Source organism: Ovis aries, chromosome 9 (genome assembly GCF_016772045.2).
Source record: "Ovis aries strain OAR_USU_Benz2616 breed Rambouillet chromosome 9, ARS-UI_Ramb_v3.0, whole genome shotgun sequence".
Taxonomy (NCBI): domain Eukaryota; kingdom Metazoa; phylum Chordata; class Mammalia; order Artiodactyla; family Bovidae; genus Ovis; species Ovis aries.
Genome location: NC_056062.1, coordinates 74,205,701 through 74,226,220, shown reverse-complemented (window position 1 = coordinate 74,226,220; position 20,520 = coordinate 74,205,701). Strand labels below are relative to the sequence as shown.

Genomic DNA, 20,520 nt, shown 5'->3' with positions numbered 1-20,520 from the left:
TGCCAGGATCCTGGAATTACCCGTCCAAATCACACAGACCTGCTTCCAGGGTCTTCATGGGCCTCTTCACCTGAGTCATTCTCCTGGTTTGCGGTTTGCATTTCCCTAGGCTGAGGGGCAGCTGTTTGCAGGGGGCAGTGGGGATGGAGATTGAGTATGTATGCTGGGGTGTCTGCATATGCGTTTGAAGCACTGCTGATGCAGGATGGAGGGAGGATGGGAAGAGAAGGGGGGCAGGCTGCCAGCTGGTGGAGGAAGAGGAGCACAGAGATTTGGGGTGAACCCAGCTGAAGGAATCCAGCCATTTCTCAACACATCTGGAGCTTATCCAGAGTGCCTGCCAGTCAGGAAACTTTCGATCAGGCATCGTCCATATTGACTTAGTGTTTTGAATTTGGATTTCTATCCTGTGACCATGGTCAGGAGCCTCCTAGCACTTTGCAGAGCAGGTGGGTGGCATGTGGACATGTGTGTCCTTCAGGTCCCTCCCTTAGCTGCACGGAGACTGCAGCCTCATCAGCTCTGCCCCTCCCTCTCTTAGTGTATCAGATACACAGCTTCTGATGCCTGCCTCGTGCCAGATTTCTCAACACTCTGGGAAAGGATTTTGTTTATTTTCCTTAAGTTTGAAAGCAAACACCCCAAAATTAAGACCCCCAAAGTAACACCCCAACACCCCAAAAGTAAGACAGGCAAAGACTCAAAAATTTAAACACACACACACAATTAGCCAATAGGCATATAAGTAATATATCTTATGTTTACATTTTATTTGTAAAGGATATTATGGATGATCCAAATGAACAGCTGGATAAAGAGGTACACAGGGCAGGGTCTGAAAGAGTTCTAAGCACAGGATCTGAGCTGTGGAGCTGCGGTGTGCACCCTCCCAGCATCTGTATGCTTTCACCAACTTGGAAGCTCCCCCAAACACTGTCACGTAGGGATGTTTAGGGAGGTTTAATCATGTAGGCATCATCAGTTACCAACTCAAGTTCCCAGTCCCTCTCCGCTCCCCAGAGGCTGGAAGGTGGGGCTGAAAGTTCCAAGCTCCTACTCAAGGTCAGGTCTTCCTGGCAACTAGCCCTCATCCTGAAGGGGGCCACCTAGGGGGCCACCAGGAGTGGCCTCCTTATAACAAATAGCGCTCCTCTCTTTCCTGTCACTCATGAAATTCCAAGGAGTTTGGGAGCTCTGCGTCAGGAAACATGAGCAAATACAAAATGTTGTCACCGAAGGTGCTGCTGTCCCCGTTATTACTCGGGAAATGACAAGGGTTTTAGGAGCTCTGTGCCGGGAACCGGGGACCAAGACCAAATGTATGTTTCTTTTTGTATCACAGCGTCCTACCCTCACAGACAGCTCCGTCATTGCCGACTGGCCTTGGAGGAGCAGAGGGACTGGCCTGCCCTGCTGCCCTGGGCCTCCCTGTGGCCATCACAGCCTCTGCTGTCTTCCTGTCTCGCCCTTGCCACCCCCACCCCCAGTGCTCCCTGGACCACCTTTTGTCTTTTCAATTAAATACTCTTTATCCATGAAGTCCTCCTCTTGCTTTTCTTTTTCCTTTTTTTCTTTTTTTTTGGCCTCCCCCCACAACTCGTGGGATCTTAGTTCCCTGACTGACCAGGGATTGAACCCTCGCCCTCAGCAGTGACAGCTCGGAGTCCTAACCACTGGACCACCAGGGAATTACACCCTCTTGCTTTTCACTGAGGCCATATTTAAACTTCATTCTGTCCTTTCCTGGCCTTCCCTGGGAGGAACCACCTACTCAGTCCAACACCTTGAAATGGAATTATGTAAAAAACAATGTGTTACCTTCAAACTAGTAATCCCACCTCTAGGAATTTATCCTAGGAGATAATTAAGAATAAAACTTTAGCCCCACTGGCTTTCATCACTGTAACATTTGATGTGAAAAGGTAAAAATAAATATCCAATTAGAGGGCATTAGTTAAATAAATAGTGACATATCCATACAGTGACAGACCAGACAAAGTGTATGGCAGAATACTTAAGGGTGTGGGAAAATGTCAATGATGTATTATTAAGTAATAATTTGAGGTTACAAAATTATTTTAAAGTCTCATTTTTGTAAAAACGGAGACTTGTCTGGTGGTTAAGACTACAGGCTTTCAACACACAGGGGTTACAGGTTCGATCTCTGGTCAAGGAAATAAGACTGCACGTGGCATGCCATGTGGTCAAAAATTATTTTTTTAATTTTTTTTTAAAAAGGAAGAGGAAAAAACCCACACGTCGTCTTATAGAAAAATGTAGCTCTGCATGATGGGATTTCTGGATGACATTTATTTCTTCATTTCTGCTGTCTTGGGGATTGTTTGCAGCAACTGCCATGGGCAAGACTCTAGTCCCCTGCTCTGTTTCCCTCCCCGCAGGTGTGCTGGAAGATGGTGTGACCTCCAACGGCGTGCCCCGATCGACAGCCCCGAGCGGAATATCCAACCCAGAGAAGAAGATGAGCTGTGGGACCCAGTGCCCGAACCCTCAGAGCCTCAGCTCAGGCCCCCTGGCCCAGAAACAGAACAGCCTGCGAACTGCAGAGGTAGGTCACAGCCGCAGAACAGACTGGGGACCGGAGTCAGGGGGGAGAAGGTTGCTTTCAGGTAGAGCCACGCTGAGACTGCATCCACGGAAGCAGCCGTGATGGTTCACCTTGCCAAAGGAAATTCTGCACCCACCCGTGTGAAAATCATTGCAAAGAAAACAGCACGGCCCCACCTCCCACCTCCTGCCTTGAGGGCTGCTGTGTTTAGTTCAATCAGCGGAAATGGGTCCTTGATATTTGGGCTCTAGAGGAAGTGTGTGTTTGTTTAAATACAGCTTTGTTCAAGGGTCTCTTTGCTGTCACATCTTGATAGTGAGGACTGTACTGGTTGCAGGAACTATCCCAGGCCAGGCAGTCAGCCGTCACAGGGCTTGGCAGGGAACGAGACCAGAGCCCAGCATGTAGGAGGCAAGCCTGGAGTCTTACCTCACCCTCCAGCCAGGCGGGCAGCAGGAGGGTCCCCGGGGCGGGGCTCCTGTTGTAGGATGTGGTGACGGCACCACCCCACACTGTTGCTATTGGAGATGGAGTGGGGCTGCAGAGTCCCTGGACCTGGCTGGCATCCTTTCTGATTCTTTCTTTTCTCTCAGAGCCATTCTTGGGAAGTACTCTTTCTGCTGCTGCTCCTTAGCAGATCAGCACAGGGGTCTGCAGTCTTTCCGCACCTGCCCTGACTCCATTCTTCCCTCTCACTCCCTCACCACCCCCCATAACCCACTTCAAAGTCCACTACTTACCTGCTCACTCAATACCTGTCTTTTCCGTCTCCTCTGTCAAAATTCACTGCTCCTATCCCTCAGGCCACTGCCACCTATTGTATGTCTGAAGATCCGACTGGATTATCTAATGATAGAATTCTTGCCCATATCAGTGAGTTGCCTCTCTAAGCTTTGGTCAGAAAACCTGTTGCAAATTTAGCTCCAATACTCCTGGACTAAGTGGCTTTGCAGAAATCACTTAGTCCTCCAGAGTCTCAGATTTCTTATCCACACAGTGGAAATGATACCAAAATGGGAAAACAGATGGGCCTGCTCTTTGGGAACTGAGAAGTGCAGTGAGAAAGGCAGTAAGGATTCAACAGGGGCTGGTTAGACACCCAGCACCATAACCCCGTGAAAGGAAACACTGATGGTAGTTCTTCAGACACACAGAGGGTCATGGCTGGGGGGTAGATTTGAGGGCAGCGGTGGCCTTCCTGGGGTCCTGTATGGTCTGCTGACCTTCTAGAGGCCCAAGCATCATTGCCATCTCCCAAGGCAGTCTGGGTCCCACAGAGCGACCCCCAGAAGCTTGGTCACTGCTCTAGGGCAGGCCCTGACTTTTGTTCTCCAGCCTGCTCCCCACACCGCAGCCTCACCTTTTGAGCCAAGATGTGCACAAAAGGAAGGAAGCAGCTTCACCCGGTGTGAGTGTGCCTTCACTTTAAAATCCATCGCTTTAAAATTGTGTCATGCTTTCAGGTCTTCTGGGCTTCTCAGGTGGCTCAGTGGCAAAGAATCCACCTGCCAGTGCAGGAAATGTGGGTTTGATCCCTGGGTCAGGAAGATCCCCTGGAGGAAGAAATGACAACCCACTCCAGTGTTCTTGCCTGGAGAATCCCAAGGACAGAGGAGCCTGGTGGGCTATACTCCATGTGGTCGCAAAGAGTCAGCACGACTGAGCACGCACGCTTTAGGTCTCCTGGCTCACTCATTCCACCCAAGAGCGTGTAAAGTAAGCACCATCCCATTTTATAGACAAGGAAACTGAAATTCACTTGATAGATGACATGAATAGGTCCTATAAGTGCTAGAGATGGGTGTCACTAACATTAAGTTAAAACAAGTGACTATAAGAAAAACAGAGCAGTTAGATCTTAAAGTCCTTTTTTTGTTGAAGAATAATGTATTAGTCAGCTATTGCCACAATAATGCTGCATGACAAAGCAAATCAACATTCAGTGGCTTAAAACAGGAATCTTTCTCCTCGCAATCAACCACAACTTGAATGGCTAGACCTGACTTCAGGCTCCAGGTCTAGCTTAGTCTGTTCCGTGTATATTATTCTGGGAATCAGGCTAAAAGAGCAGCGGCTCTCTGGGGTTTATTATGCCTGTGGGAAACCCAAGAGGGCAAAACCATTTCATGTCATTGCTCCCATCAGACCCTCTGACCTCCTATTGGTCAAAGTAAGTCACATGGACAAACCCAACATCAGCAAGACAAGGAAGTGGAGTCTGTCTGCAGTGGATAGACAGCAAAGGATTAGCAATCTACTACATACACCATACATATAGAAAAATGTTCAAGTCAGTCCTAAGTGTGATGAATTTTAATAAGGTGACACACACATGTAGCCATTATCTGTAAGGAGACACAGAACAGTATCATTACTCCAAATATCCCATGTGCCCCTGACCATAGGGACTTGGATGCGCCAGTCACCATCCACCCCCATAACATAACCAGTCTCTGACATTTAGCATTAGAGATCAGTTTTGTTTATTTCTGACTTTTATAAATGGAATCATATAGTATGTGCTCTTTTGGGTCCAGCTTCTTTTGTTCAGCATTATGCTAGTGGGAATCATCCATGGTGTTGTGAGTTGCAAAAATTTCCTCATCTCCACTGCCATGTATATTCCGTTAAATGAATACACCACCATTTAACTCGTACTTGAAGGACATTGGGTTGTTTCCAGTTTAGGGCTGTTGTAAACAATACAGCTGTTGATGTTCTTTTTTAAAATTAATTTTTATTAGAGTAAAGGTGATTGCAGCCATGAAATTAAAAGAGACGCTTACTCCTTGGAAGGAAAGTTATGACTGTTAGGGACCAAACGATGGTCTCTAGGACCTGAGTCATGTTTACCAGAAAGAGACAGGATATGTGCTCATCCTGCCTGGCCAATCATGTAACGCCAGCTACTCCTGTAACTGAGACAAAGAACTGCCTGTATATAAGCCGCCATACTCCTTTGTTCGGGGCTCTTGTCGGATTCCCTTGTGTGGGATGAGACTTGGGCCCTAGCACACTAGGAATAAACAAACTCCCTTCTTGCCTTTGCATTACTGTGGTGGACTTGCTCTCTCGGTCGGTTCGGAGATACGGGCTCGGAGCATAACAATGACCAACTTAGAAAGCATATTCAAAAGCAGAGACATTACTTTGCCAACAAAGGTCCGTCTAGTCAAGGCTATGGTTTTTCCTGTGGTCATGTATGGATGCAAGAGTTGGACTGTGAAGAAGGCTGAGCGCTGAAGAATTGATGCTTTTGAACTGTGGTGTTGGAGAAAACTCTTGAGAGTCCCTTGGACCGCAAGGAGATCCAAACAGTCCATTCTGAAGGAGCTCAACCCTGGGATTTCTTTGGAAGGAATGATGCTAAAGCTGAAACTCCAGTACTTTGGCCACCTGATGCGAAGAGTTGACTCATTGGAAAAGACTCTGATGCTGGGAGGGATTGGGGGCAGGAGGAGAAGGGGATGACAGAGGATGAGACGGCTGGATGGCATCACTGACTCGATGGACATGAGTCTGAGTGAACTCCGGGAGATGGTGATGGACAGGGAGGCCTGGCGTGCTGCGATTCATGGGGTCGCAGAGTCGGGCATGACTGAGCGACTGAACTGAACTGATAGTTGCTTAAAGTGAATGTTACATATATACATGTATATTTAGTCTTTTTTGTATTCTTTTTTTCCTTTTTGTCCACATCATGTGGCATGTGTGATCTCAGTTCCCTGACCAGGAATTGAACCTGTGTCCCCTGCACTGGCAGCTGGGAGTTTTAACCACTGGACCACCAGGGAAGTCCCAACTGTTAACATGCTTGTGCCCTTTGGTAGACATTCCCTTCTCTGGGGTATATACCCAGAGGTAGAATTCCTGGCTCATAGGGTGGGTATATATTTGACTTTAACAGATACTGACACAGTTTTCCAAAGTGGTTATATCACTTAACATGCTAACTGGCAGCAGATGAGTTCCAGTTAGGGACCATAAGAATGAAAGGCCAGTAAGCTGTGCTTAGTCCCATCTTTCTTAGGTCTTCTACATGCAGCCTGGGGTCTAAGCACTTCATCATATCACTGATCCTCACAGTGTGGATATTGTTGTCTCCAGTGTACAGATAAGAATGGAGCCTGGGGTGCTTCAGGAAAGCTCTCTCCACTGTATGGTAGTTAAAAGGGGGCCAGGTAGAGCCCACCCCGCCTAGGCTCCAGCCTCACTGAAAACTGTGTGGCTGGGAGTGAGGATCACACATCTGAGCAACATGACCAGCACAGCACTGGGGGGGAGATGGCACACACTGATAAGCCCAACACACAGCTTTTGTGTTTTCAGATTCAGCGAACAATGCTGTGTACTAAGTATTTCCAAAATAAGATCAAGGAGCAGATAGCTTCAGTTTTAAGCGTTCAGACAATTGCTAAAGTGCATCAGTGGTGTTCCAGTTCTGAGACCTCACCAGCCACAAGTTGTCCTGTCTTCCTCAAGGGCAAAGATTTCTACCAAAGGTGTCAGCTTACAAGACAGGCCCACCTCTGATTGAAGCTTCTGTTAACACAGCTCTTAGCTGCCTAGAATCTGCTTTAAAAAAAAAAAAAAAAGGATTGGGCTTCCCTGGTGATCTAGTGGTTAACAGTCTGCCTGCCAATGTAAGGGACAGCAGTTCAATCCCTGGTCTTGGAAGATCCCACATGCCAGAGAGCAACTAAAGCTTGTGTGCCTCAATGACTGAGCTGCTGTAACTAGAGAAAGCCCGCACGCAGCAACAAAGACCCAGCACAGCCAAAAAACACACAAATACATAAATCTTTTAAATAAAGAGAAAATTATTTTCTTCCTATTCCATCCAGGGCTTTTGACACACTGTCTCTTCCTGGTGTGTCTCGTACTCCAGGCTAGAGCTTCCTGCGTCTTCTGTGTCTGGCTCAGGCAGTATCCACTGGCCTCTTCTGATCTGCCTTTGGCTCCCGCGAGATCACCTATTAGTACTTCACATCGTTCCCCTGGAGATCATCAGGCCACCAGCTAAGGGTTCTTGGGCACTTTTTTTAAAGCTTCCCTTCTCCAGAAGAACCTGTTCATGAAGCATGCATCATCATGCCCATGTCTACTCAGTAGTCCAGTTCAGATTGACAGACCGTGTTTGTGGGTTAAAGGCAATCCTCACCTGGTGTGGAAAATTTCCTTGTCGGGTAGTGTAAGAACGTTTTGGATTCATTCATCTGATGCTCACCCACGGAGTGCTGTCTGGGTGCCAGGCACTGTTCTGATGCCAAGGGTCCAGGAGTGGAAGAGGCAGCTGCCGATTTTAATGGCACTGAGCCTGGGGAGGCAGGTAACACAGGGTAAATGAACAGAGCCTTACAGATTCGAAATGGTGTTGCGAAGGAAATGAAAGGTCACTGGTAGGGGATGGTAGTTCAGCTCAGTTCAGTCGCTCAGTCGTGTCCGACTCTTTGCGACCCCATGAATCACAGCATGCCAGGCCTCCCTGTCCATCACCAACTCCCGCAGCTTACTCAAACTCATGTCCATTGAGTTGGTGAGGCCATCCAATCATCTCATCCTCTGTCATCCCCTTCTCCTCCCTAGCGATCCCCACAGTTCAGATCACTTTCCGAAGGGTGATGGGGCAGCTGATGCCTATGAGCAGCCGCACCTCGCATTCGGAGCCCTGCTCCAATCCATACCGCATCAGACCAACCACATCTTTCTTTCAGTTCCCACTGGCCTCTGTCTCATGCCTGGTGTTAATAGGTGATAACTGGCAGAAAGAATGTGACAGAAGTGATGCTTCACGAGTTGGAACTGTCTCGGTGGGGCGCTGTTTCTCTGTTAAACCTTGATTTGCTCCAGTCACCTGGGACCTTTTTGATTGAAAAGCAGCTGATAGATCATTGGCTGTCTCCTCCCCACCCCTCCCTGAGCCCAGCAGACAACACAAGGGGAGCTCTGTAGCTGCCTGTTCTCCCATGCCAATGAATTGCTCGGGAGCTCAGGGCCGCCTCCAGACATGACTCTCCAACCCGTTTCTCCAGGCCGAGGACTCCTGTTTCCCTCCTCCAGAGCTGTCTCCTCAACTATTCAGCTAAGGTAGAGAAGTAAATATGGATGTAGCTCTGGGCACACGAAACTCTGGTCTGTGGCTGGCCTTCACATCCTCAGAAGCTTCATCCTTTTGGGTTTGCTTTATTATTCTCGTTAGAGTAGCCAGACCTTGCCAAACAAATTAGCCGATGCCTGGGCTGGTTCTCGGCTGAGTAGCCTCTCCCTTCTTTGCTCCCAGCCCCCTCCTCTCTCCAGTGTCTAATTGTCAGCAAGGCTTGTCACGGTCCAGGAAAGGTAGGTGAAGCCTCAGAGATGTGGATGTGGATGTGACCTGAAGGCAGGGGCGTAATCCCAAAAGGAGGATGAAACCAACCCAGAATTTCTCCTGGTGGCGGTAATATAAGATCCATGAGTTTGGAAAGGAAATGTGAGTTTCTCTTGGAGAAACAAAAACATGACCTTAAAAGGAGAGAGAGAAAAAAAAGGCACATTTAGGACAACAGGAAAGGAAGACCGGGTAGAAGGGGCCTCCTGTGATGCATGTTCTAGTTTGAGCCTGGGAAAAGGAAGCAAAAAGCAGTTCAGGGGTGGGGTGTGTGTGTGGTGATTTCCACAATTGCATGTATATATTAGCTGCTACCTTATGTAGATGAAGAATCGCAAGACTGGCTGTTCACCTAAGGGTCTGCAGAAAAACCAGTTTGATGAGAAGACTCAGGGCAGAGATGGAGAAGGAAATGGCACCCCACTCCAGTATTCTTGCCTAGAGAATCCTGTGGACAGAGGAGCCTGGTGGGCTGCTGTCCATAGGGTTGCACAGAGTCAGACACAACTGAAGCGACTTAGCAGGCACGCATGCATTGGAGAAGGAAATGGCAGCCCACTCCATATTCTTGCCTGGAGAATCCCAGGGATGGAGGAGCCTGGTGGGCTGCCCTCTGTGGGGTTGTGCAGAGTCGGACACGACTGAAGCAACTTAGCGGCAGCAGCAGCAGCAGCAGGGCAGAGACCTTCTTATTCTCTTTTGTATTCTTCCATTGTCCCTTGAGCCTGCTTCAGGAGTGTGCACCTAGCATGTACTCACTGATTGGTTTTTTAATTGATTTTTTAATTGGAGGAAAATCGCTTTACAAATTGTGATGGTTTTTGTCCTACAACAACACAAATCAGCCATAATTACACATATATCACCTCTCTCCGCTCCTCTCACCCCACCCCTCTAGATCATCAGAGTGCCTGGCTGGGTTCCCTGTACTATACAGCAATGTCTCGAGCCTGTTATACAGAGTGAAGTAAGTCAGAAAGAGAAAAACAAATATGGTATATTAACTCACCAATTGTTAATGAATGCGGTCAGCCTGGGACTTCATTAAGACTAGAAAGATTTCCCACGGGTCCACTCCCAACTCACCCAACCCCACCCCCCGTGCCACCATCATATGATTGATGACTGTTCCCTTGGAGCCAACTGTTTTTCTAAAGCAGGTTCTACTGCCCTCCTAGCATTTGATCTATCTGAGGTTTAAGTTGAAAAGCAACAACTCCTTTTGGCACCAGATACCTGATAAATAAAAACCCCTAGACTTGGTTAGCCTGAACTAGCACAAGTGGCTGTGTTCTGTGTAGGATTTGCTTTAGGTTTGGGGAGCTCTTGAGAATTTTACCCAAGGCATGGTCTGACCCCTGCCTTTGGAGGCTAGTATCCTGGGCCTTGGTGGAGTTGCTGAGATCAAATGTTTCCTGAACAACCTCATGTTAATGCCACCCTGGAGAAGGAAATGGCAACCCACTCCAGTATTCTTGCCTGGAGAACTCCACGGACACAGGAGCCTGGCAGGCTACCGTCCATGGGGTTGCAGAGAGTAGGACACTAATGAGCAGCTAACATAACATATTGAGAGTTTTGCCCGAGGCATGGCCTGACTCCTGCCTTTGGAGGCTAGTATCCTGGCTCTCAGCAGAGTTGCTGCGATCAAATGTTTCCTGAACAACCTCACATTAATGCCAAATAAATTCCTGGAATTGGGGGAACAGCCAGAAGTCTGTTATTGTGCATCTCCTTTTAATGGGGTGTGATGGAAAAGAAGAAAAATGTCTTGAGTTGTAGCTGTCAAGGCTCAAGTTTTCATCTTTTGGGAAGGCGAAGAGGAAGAACCAACATTTCAGTGTCTACTGTGAACCAGACACCCTGTGTATATACATGGCATTATCTTTCCCCCTCACAGTGTAAGTGGTCAGCAGCATCATTCATTCCCCGGCTGGGAAACAGGCTTGGAAAGGTAAGGCCACCGCGGCACAGGGAGTAGTGTCTGGCTGTGTTGGAGTTCAAATCCAGGTCTGTCTGCCTCCAAACCCTACGATCTTTGTCCCATTTCCTGAAGCAAAGTGGTGGAGAGTTTAGTGTGCGTGCTGGCGATTGTAGGAATCTACATGTGAGACCCAAAGCCCACATCCACCCTCCTACCATCTTTAGTTCAACTCACCACCCCTGTTGACATTGTGAAAGAAAATGAAAGTGAGTCATTCAGTTGTGTCCAACTTTTTGTGACCCCCATGGACTGTAGCCTGCCACGTTCCTCTGTCCATGGAATTCTCCAGGCAAGAATACTGGAGTACATAGCCATTCCCTTCTCCAGGGCATCTTCCCAACCCAGGGATCAAACCCAGGTCTTCCTGCATTATAGACAGATTCTTTACCTGTTGACGCTGACTTTGGGCAAATTGCTTTAGCCTGAGTGACTTCAGCTGCCTCCTCAGAAAAAGAGTACACAGCTGCATTCCTGGCCATTTTTCAGGGATGGTCCAAGGAACAATTAATGATGAGCATGATTGAAATCCTGTAGGAAAGTTCTAGAATGTTTAGGCAGGGCAATACAAACAGGTTCTCCTCCCAGGGATTGTTTTTCTCTTTCTTTCTGAAGATGTATCTTTACACTTAAGTCCGTCATCAGATTGTCAGGTGTCTATTATGTATTAGGCAGTAAATTAGATGCTGGGAATACCAGACTGGGTCCCTACCCCCTTGAAGTTTTAATCTAACGAAGATGTAAAAATAAGCATGTAAACAAGCAGATAAATAGATAACCCAATCTCTGGTTAAAGGCCAAGAAGAAAGTACAGAGTACCAGGAGAGGAAATGAGACAGCCTCATACTGTGTCCACTTAGAAAATCCCTTCAACACTCTCTAAGAAATGATTAGCTGTGATCACCTCTGGGGAAAGCATGGTGTGGCCCCAGCATGGGAGCAAGTGTTGCTCATCACTGTACCCTTCCCTACTCTGTGAATTTCTTTTTACCATAATTACATATCATTTTTATAATTTATAAAAAATACTAGTTACATAGAACATTGGTGTCTGATAAATCATGATCTCATGGACTTCCAGGTGGTCCAATGGTTAAGAATCTGCCTGCCATTGCAGGGGACGCCGGGTTAGATCCCTGGTTGGGGAACTAAGATCCCACAGGCCGCATAGCAGTTAAATCTGTGCTCTGCAACTAGGGAAGCCAGTGCAATGAGAAGCCTGTGTACTGCAGCAAAAAGCAGGCCCTGCTCACTGCAACTAGAGAAGCTCATCCACAGCAGTGAAGACCCAGCACAGTCATCAATAAATAAATACATTTTCAAAAAACATTTTGATCTCAAGAAGCCTTGTTTTTCTTCATTGTCTACAAGGACCTGCAAAAAGGTCAGCACAGCCCTGTTAGGTATATTCGTGGAGTCAAAATAAAGCAAAGAACATCACCATTTCCATTTGGGAGAAAAGTGAGAAAAGGCTGAGGAGATGTAGCTGCCCTCTTGAGTTCAGGTCTCCTTTTGCGGGAATGAGCTGGCTCATTGACTTTTAAAACCTCGAAAGAAGCACATCCATCTGCCAGGAAGTTATCACAGTCAGTCTGGTTGCCCTTGAGAAATGGCAGCCAGTAAGTTACTATTAATTAAAAAGGCAGTATCGAGAGGACTAAAATCTATGGTTCTAAACCTGCAGAAATTAAAACAAGGTGAGGGGGAAAATAGAAAAGCTGTAAAACTGGGTGAGAAATAAGAGTGTGGCCATTAACAAAAGCCAATGGTGATAAAACTCGCAAGACAAGAATTTTAAAAGTGGAAGGACTGAATTAACAGCCAGCCACAAAAGCAAAAGGTGCCAAACAGGCTTCTCTCAGCATTGAGTTAAGGACCATAAGATTTTCTTTTTTAAGCCAATAATTGCAATAGGGACACATTTTGCTTTCCTGTCATTGAATAAAAAGAGTTGGCTGTTAAATTAAAAGGCTCGGATGGCTAAAAACCACATCAGAGGGGGAAATATCTGTGTCATACAAAATGCCATGGTCCCAGAAGCACAAGTGGTATAATTCTTCTGTGTATCTATTTAGCTCTTCTCAAAAGAGGGCAAAACAGCTTACTTCTTGGAACTTCTAGACAAATCCTCTGGCCTTGTGGTTCTCTTTCTCATTCATCTTCTTTGTCCCTCTCATTTGGGCTTCAAATCTGAGGTTTCCAAGTTGTAACTACATTTTAGCAACTGCCAACCTCCTAGATAATTGTGCCATTATAAAAAGGGTGGTTGCCTCTCTGAGGTCTCAGACTCGGAAGTTTCTCTTTCCTGTTTTAAGTCAATGCACTGTTGTTCTAATTGTTTCATTTGTCATATTAAATATACTGTAATTATTTGAAAGTGGATTTATGGCTTGGAATCATCTGTGCCCGTTATTAGAATACAGAACTCCAGTTTGTTCTTTATTCAAAGACAGATCATGTAGAGTTATTATTATTGTTGGTATTTAGAAGTAGCCTCACCAATAGGGTTCTGGCCTGGAGAATTCCATGGACTGTATAGTCATGGGGTTGCAAAGAGCTGGACACGACTGAGCGACTTTCACTTTCACCGATAGTGATGGTTTCAGTAGAACAAGAAAGATTCCCAGAATGTGGGATTTTATTTGAAGACAGTCTTGGGCAAGCCAGGATAAGCTGATCACCCTATTAATGTTAAGTCCGTCTAGTCAAGGCTATGGTTTTTCCAGTAGTTGTATATGGATGTGAGAGTTGGACTATAAAGAAAGCTGAGCACTGAAGAATTGATGCTTTTGAACTGTGGTGTTGGAGAAGACTCTTGAGAGTCCCTTGGACTGCAAGGAGATCCAACCAGTCCATTCTGAAGGAGATCAGCCCTGGGATTTCTTTGGAAGGAATGATGCTAAAGCTGAAACTCTAGTACTTTGGCCACCTCATGCAAAGAGTTGACTCATTGGAAAAGACTCTGATGCTGGGAGAGATTGGGGGCAGGAGGAGAAGGGGATGACAGAGAATGAGATGGCTGGATGGCATCACTGACTCGATGGACATGAGTTTGAGTGAACTCCGGGAGTTGGTGATGGACAGAGAGGCCTGGCATGCTGCGATTCATGGGGTTGCAGAGTCGGACACGACTGAGCGACTGAACTGAACTGACATGCTTAATTCTTTCCCAAACCCTCCTTACAAAAACCACTAAGAAACAAGCATTATTCCCTCTTTCAGATAAGGGAGCTGAGTTTCAGAGGTTAAAGCAATGTCTTGTACAGCTTCTTGTTTAGTTGCTAAGCTGTGTCCAATTCTTTTGCGACCCTGTGGACTGCAGCCCGCTCTTAGGCTAACTAATGGCAAAGCCTCATGCCAAGTCTATCTGGCCCCCAAAGCTTGTCCTTTGAACGTCTTCATTGTCAGGCTTTTTATTCACAGATTTAAGAAATTGCCCCATGGACTTCCCTGGTTGTCCAGAGGCTGGGACTCAGGGCTCCCAACTCAGGGGGTGGGTTCGATCCCTAGTCAGGGAATTGGATCCCACCTGCCTCAACTGCTGCCATTAAAGATTTCATATGCCACCACAAAGATAGAAGACTCAGCACAACCAAATAAATTTTTTTAAATTGCTCCAGTGTACTTGAGATGCAAACTGTACATATTCTGCGGCTTTTCTGGGAATGACTGCTTTGTAGCCTTTAACTCTTAAACAGGCTGAATAACTAACGATCATCCAACTATTAAATGTTTACTTGGATTTTTTTAAACTTATGAAGGCAGATTGAACCATGGAGCAAGAGCACTTTCTGTGTAGAATTTTTAATAACTTTGTGAAACCTTGCCAATAACTCTAAAGAAAAGCAGTTCTACAGTTCAGAAAGTTTACATTTCCATTCTGGAAAGCTCTCTTACTGCCTACTGGTTTGATGGGAATGCCGCCCTCCACTTGGCTCATTTCAAATAAGGCCTCTGTGTCTCTCCTCCGTGCTGCAGCCCTCTAAGCTTTTATGCAATAACACCCAAAATTGAAATCAGATGGAATCAACTTCATAATCACTACCGTTATATTTCGGAAACAAAAATGGTTGTGGACTCTATAGGTTTTCTGCTTTTAGGAAAAAAATAAACCCATAAAAGTCACTGCTAGGCCCTAGTGCCAGGTAAGGCGTGGAGGATCTAAGTGAAAAGTGAAAGCGTCAGTCGAGTCTGACTCTTTGCAACCCTGTGGGCTGTAGCCCACCAGGCTCCTCTGTCCATGGAATTCTCCAGGCAAGCATACTGGAGTGGGTAGCCATTCCCCTCTCCAGGGGCTCTTCCAGACCCAGGTTTGATCCCTGGGTCTGGAAGATCAAACCTGGGTCTCCTGCATTGCAGGCAAATTCTTTACCATCTGAGCCACCAGGGAAGCCCCAAGTGCAAGACTAAATTCTTAGACAGTATTGACTACTGATAGTTAAAGAAAGGGTACATTCTCAGATATGTGTTTATTCATTCATTCACCCATTTATTCAACCAAAGTTAAATTGAAGGCTTAGGGCTTCCCTGGTGGCTCAGAGGTTAAAGTGTCTGCCTGCAATGCAGGAGACCTGGGTTCGATCCCTGGGTCGGAAAGATCCCCTGGAGAAGGAAATGGCAACCCACTCCAGTATTCTTGCCTGCAGAATCCCATGGATGGAGGAGCCTGGTGGCCTACAGTCCACGGGGTCGCAAAGAGTCGGACACGACTGAGTGACTTCATTTTTCTATGTCTCAGACTATGCTAGGTGCTGGGAACTTGATGAGGAAAACAATGAAATCCTATCTCATGAAATCAGTGAATAAGGCTAAAGTTGCATATAGTCAAAATGATCGATAAACATCCCCCAAATTACCCATGAAGTATTATCTTAGGTCAGGTTCCCTGGAAGCAGAGCTTGGCGTGAGGATTCTTGTGCAAGTAAGTGAGTAAAAGCATAGTCTTAGGTGAAGCCCTTAAGGTGATGGGATGCAGGGTGGGGCAGAGGACCAAGTTCTGCAAATACTGAGCTCAGCTGAATAGCTGTAGCTGCAGCCTCAGCCTGATCCCACAGGGAGCTCCAGAGCATGAATGGCATCATGGATTTATACCCCCTTGAGGCAAAAGGGCCAGTCTTTATATTCCCCATGATCAGGCATTAGCTTTGGGCTATCTCTAGAAATTCAGGTATAACCTGTTTGGTATTTCTGGGTGAGATGGCTCCAATCAGATGAAGGCAATTCTCAAAAGAAGGGTGCAGCTCTGCGTGATTAGCAGCCAGAACTCAAAACAGTTGAGGGATGGAGGCACCAGCCAAGTAGACAGCATCTAAGAGCAGCATCGCCAGCAGCCACTACACAGGATTTATGCGACCTGTTCAGTTCAATTCAGTTCAGTCACTCAGTTGTGTCCGACCCTTTGCAACCCCATGGACTGCAACACACCAGGTCTCCCTGTCCATCACCAACTCCCAGAGTTCACTCAAACTCATGTCCATCGAGTTGGTGATGCCATCCAGCCATCTCATCCTCTGTCATCCCCTTCTCCTCCTGCCTTCAATCTTTCCCAGCATCAGGGTCTTTTCAAATGAGTCAGTTCTTCACATCAGGTGGCTAAAGTATTGGAGTTTCAGCTTCAACATCAGTCCTTCCAGTGAACATTCAGGACTGATTTCCTTTAGGATGGACTAGTTGGATCTCCTGGCAGTCCAAGGGATTCTCAAAAGTCTTCTCCAACACCACAATTCAAAAGCATCAACTCTTCAGTGCTCAGCTTTCTTTATAGTCCAACTCTCACATCCATATACAACTGCTGGAAAAACCATAGCCTTGACTAGACGGACCTTTGTTGGGAAAGTAATGTCTGCTTTTTAATATGCTGTCTAGGTTGGTCATAACTTTTCTTCCAAGGAGTAAGCATCTGTTAGAAACCTGCATTTCATCTGTTTAAATACAACAGGGCAGTTATTATCCAGTGAGGCAACAGGCTACCACGTCTTAGGATGCACTACAGAGGAAATCATTGGCTTATGTTTAGGGACCATGTTGTATGAAAAAGAGGCTTCTATCAACTCTAGACTCACACCCAGAATGGGGAGATGCTTATGCTGTGAGAGATGCTCCCACACATCTGAGACTTGTTTTCCAGGAAGCCAGCTCTGAGATGTCATCCTGTGGGATGTTCTTTGGGAAGTCAGCACTGTGGGAGAGGGGGCCAGAAGCAGGAGTGGGGCAGAGGAAGTGGAGCCACAGTGAGGCCCTGACCATAGCCTCGGCGACCCCACCCCACGGGGGGCCCTGGAGCTAAATGGCCGCAGGGCTGGTCTGCTTTGGGTCAGATAGCTAGGCATTTATACCCCTGTGGCACCCTCTCGTTGGGCCACCTCAGGGAAGGAGGGCCCAGGGTGAGGGGGCTTTCTGCAGCTGAGACCACCCTGAAGAGACACCCTGAGGCTGTTTGATGGCTGCACTCTCTGCAGCTGGGCAGAGGGCCACCCTGGTGTGGGGGTTGGGAGCACACACATCTCTGTCCAAGATGGCGACGACTCAGGAGGCCTGTCTGTTGCTCACTTGACGCACGTGATCACTGAGAAGAGGCTCAGAATTACCCTCCCCCACCCCACCCCCCACCCCCCAACTGGTTAAGGTTGTCTTCTCTTGAGGGGAAATGTGAGGATTGTGCACATATGCTTGAAGAATCTGCAATTTAGTCAGTGCTTTAGTATTTAATATGAATCCTGGACTTATCTCACTGGTGTGTCTTCACTTAGAAGTGGATAATCTACAGATTTAGAGAACAAACATGCGCAGAGAGGTAAGGAGAGAGGGGGCAATAATAGGGTTTTGGTGGTGGGGCGGGGGGAAACAGTTATTATAGGATTATATGAAATCATGTGTGTAAAACTTTCAAAAATTGTAAGGCACTGTGGAATTTAAAGTATCTTTCATTTAACTAAAAAATTGAAGAAAAAAGAAGTGGACAATTCATCCTATTTTACTTATTCTACTTATCATACTTATCAGGTCTTTTTTTTTTTTTTTCTCATTTTGGTTAGTGACAGGCATTGTATCTTATATTCATTATCTTAGTTCAGTCGCTCAGTCGTGTCCGACTCTTTGCAACCCCGTGAATTGCAGCATGCCAGGCCTCTCTGTCCATCACCAACTCCCAGAGTTCACTTAAACTCACGTCCATCGAGTCAGTGATGCCATCCAGCCATCTCATCCTCGGTCGGCCCCTTCTCCTCCTGCCCCCAATTCCTCCCAGCATCAGGGTCTTTTCCAATGAGTCAACTCTTCACATCAGGTGGCCAAAGTACTGGAGTTTCAGCTTTAGTGTCATTCCTTCCAAAGAACACCCAAGACTGATCTCCTTTAGAATGGACTGGTTGGATCTCCTTGCAGTCCAAGGGACTCTCAAGAGTCTTCTCCAACACCACAGTTCAAAAGCATCAATTCTTCGGCACTCAGCTTTATCTTAGTTAGTGCTTATAATAACCGTATGAGTTAGGCACTGTTATTATCTTCCATCTTACAGATGAGGAAACTCATCTAAGGGTTAGAGAGGTTAGAAAAAAACTTGCCTACAGTGAAATTATAAAGTCAGTGTTCAAACCAAAGTCTGTCTGACTCCAAAGCTCAAACCCTTAGCTATTCTACCAAAGCCAACCGTGAAATCCTTCACATTGCCCTTTGATGGACCTTTGCTAATTGATCCATTCATTCCTTCAACACTGCTTTACCAAGCATCTCTTATGCCAAGCTCTGCGCTAGGTTGCTAAAAGAGATTCAACAGAATAGCCTATGAAAAGGAGTATTCGTGCATGTGTCCTTATGAGTTATTCTTCCTGCCTCTGTGTGTGTGTGTGTGTGTGTGTGTGTGTGTGTGTGTGTGTAACAACTTCAAGAGATTAATGCCAATATGAGGACCTTTGGATATTTCCTAGTAACTCAATTCACTGCATTAAACTTTTTAACAGGCTAAAAAGGACACTAAGCGGACGTCTGCAAAAGAAGTCACCATTAATGTCGCAGACAGCATCCGACAGGTGGACAGAAGTCGAAGAATCACAAAGAACTGCATCAACTAGCAGAGTGTTCCGCCAGCTGAAGGGCAGAGGGACTTCCTTGGTGCCCTTCACATCCTGGATACCGTCAAGGAAGTTTGAAGAAGAGGTTGCCCTTGCTGCATGGGAGCACGGCCAAGGGCTTTGGGATGCTGTCTTCGCCTGTTGAGACATTCTCAGCCTCCTGTATATCACATAAATGCACTGGCACAGTATTCCCATAGGGTAATAAACCACAAATGTGTGTTCAGTTTGCCTCTGGTAACTCCTGCAGTATGGTCTGATAGAAAAATGGTGAGCAAAAGCCACGGGCCAATTTAGGAAACAAAAGTGGGAGGGGTGGGTTTCCAGCTGAGTCATGGGCAGTTCTGTGCTCTCCTGTTTCAGGCCAGCTTATTCCTTCATTCTTCCTTTATTTTAAAATACTACTATCACAAAGCTTACTTAAAAGCTGGCTTTCACCCAATTTTCTTGAATGAGGAATCAAGAAACAGGAAAACTGTTACTCTTGTTTCCTTAGCTCAGTATGAGACAGATTCAGATCCAATTTTATATGAACTAACCCCACCAACAACCAGTGTGTCCCAAGGAGGCCTCGGTGATACAGTCACACCCATTTCTCTCTCACCTGTCTTCAGCATCCCCCCAGGCCGGGGTCCACAACAGCCTCTGAACAACAGTATTACAATTTTGGTCACTTCAAATGTCCTCAGGGCTCTGCAGATGTTGCATTTTTTCAGCTTCCCACTTTGCTTGTTTTCTTGAGTATTTTTTCTCTCCAGTAAGACCTTTGGCCCAATCAAAGACTAGGCTCACAAGAGGGAGAAAATCTGGAACATGTTGGCTTCCCTTAGGCCTCTCTGCATAGCTCAGGACTGTGTCATTTGGTATCTGCAAAGAAATCCCTTAAGGAAGTTAGTACCTGGTTGGTGTGAAGTCCCATGGACTTTAGATCAACATGCGCTCTGTTAGAAGTCAAGTAGCTGAGGGGGTAAATAAAACAATTTTTTCTGATAGGAATAAAGTTTTCTAGCATTTCTTTAAGTGGACATATTTTCCTCCAAAGTAATGTAGCCTGATTTTTAAATAACTGTCAACAGGCCTGGGGTTGGGAAAGGCAGGACTAAAGTTGTACTGAATGATACCAATAAACTCCATGTTTAGCAGAAATGCACAGTCTCATGGTGTATGTTTATCTAACATAGTCCAGAGAATTGACACTAGCTGGCTAAAAATTCAGATCCTTGGCCTCGTTACCTCCCAGCTATGTTATTCCTCAAACACAAGCGGGCAGTGTCCTTCCTTCCTTCAGTGGACTGTATATTCATTAAACATTAAATGACAACCTTGTGTAAGGCAGATGCTGAGAGATTTAGAGTCTGGCCAGTCACTGCTGTGGGCTTCCCAGGTGGCACTAGTGGTAAAGAACCTGCTTGCCAATGCAGAGATGAAGAGATGTGGGTTCGATCCCAGGGTGGGGAAGATCCCCTGGAGAAGAAAATGGCAACCCACTCCAGTATTCTGTCCTGGAGAATCCCACGGACAAAGGAGCCTGGTAGGC

At 46.4% G+C, this 20,520-nt stretch overlaps 1 protein-coding gene across 1 annotated transcript in view; it reads left to right on the top strand.

Annotated features, from left to right (window-relative positions):
- The window catches only part of BAALC (BAALC binder of MAP3K1 and KLF4), a 99,580-nt gene extending 79,451 nt beyond the window's left edge, over positions 1 to 20,129 (top strand). The window contains exons 2-3 of the mRNA XM_027973154.3: positions 2,400 to 2,566; positions 18,873 to 20,129. Coding sequence (XP_027828955.1) covers positions 2,400 to 2,566; positions 18,873 to 18,983 — 278 coding nt within the window. The 3' untranslated portion in view covers positions 18,984 to 20,129. The remainder of the gene's footprint in view (positions 1 to 2,399; positions 2,567 to 18,872) is intronic.
- Positions 20,130 to 20,520: the final 391 nt, after the last annotated feature.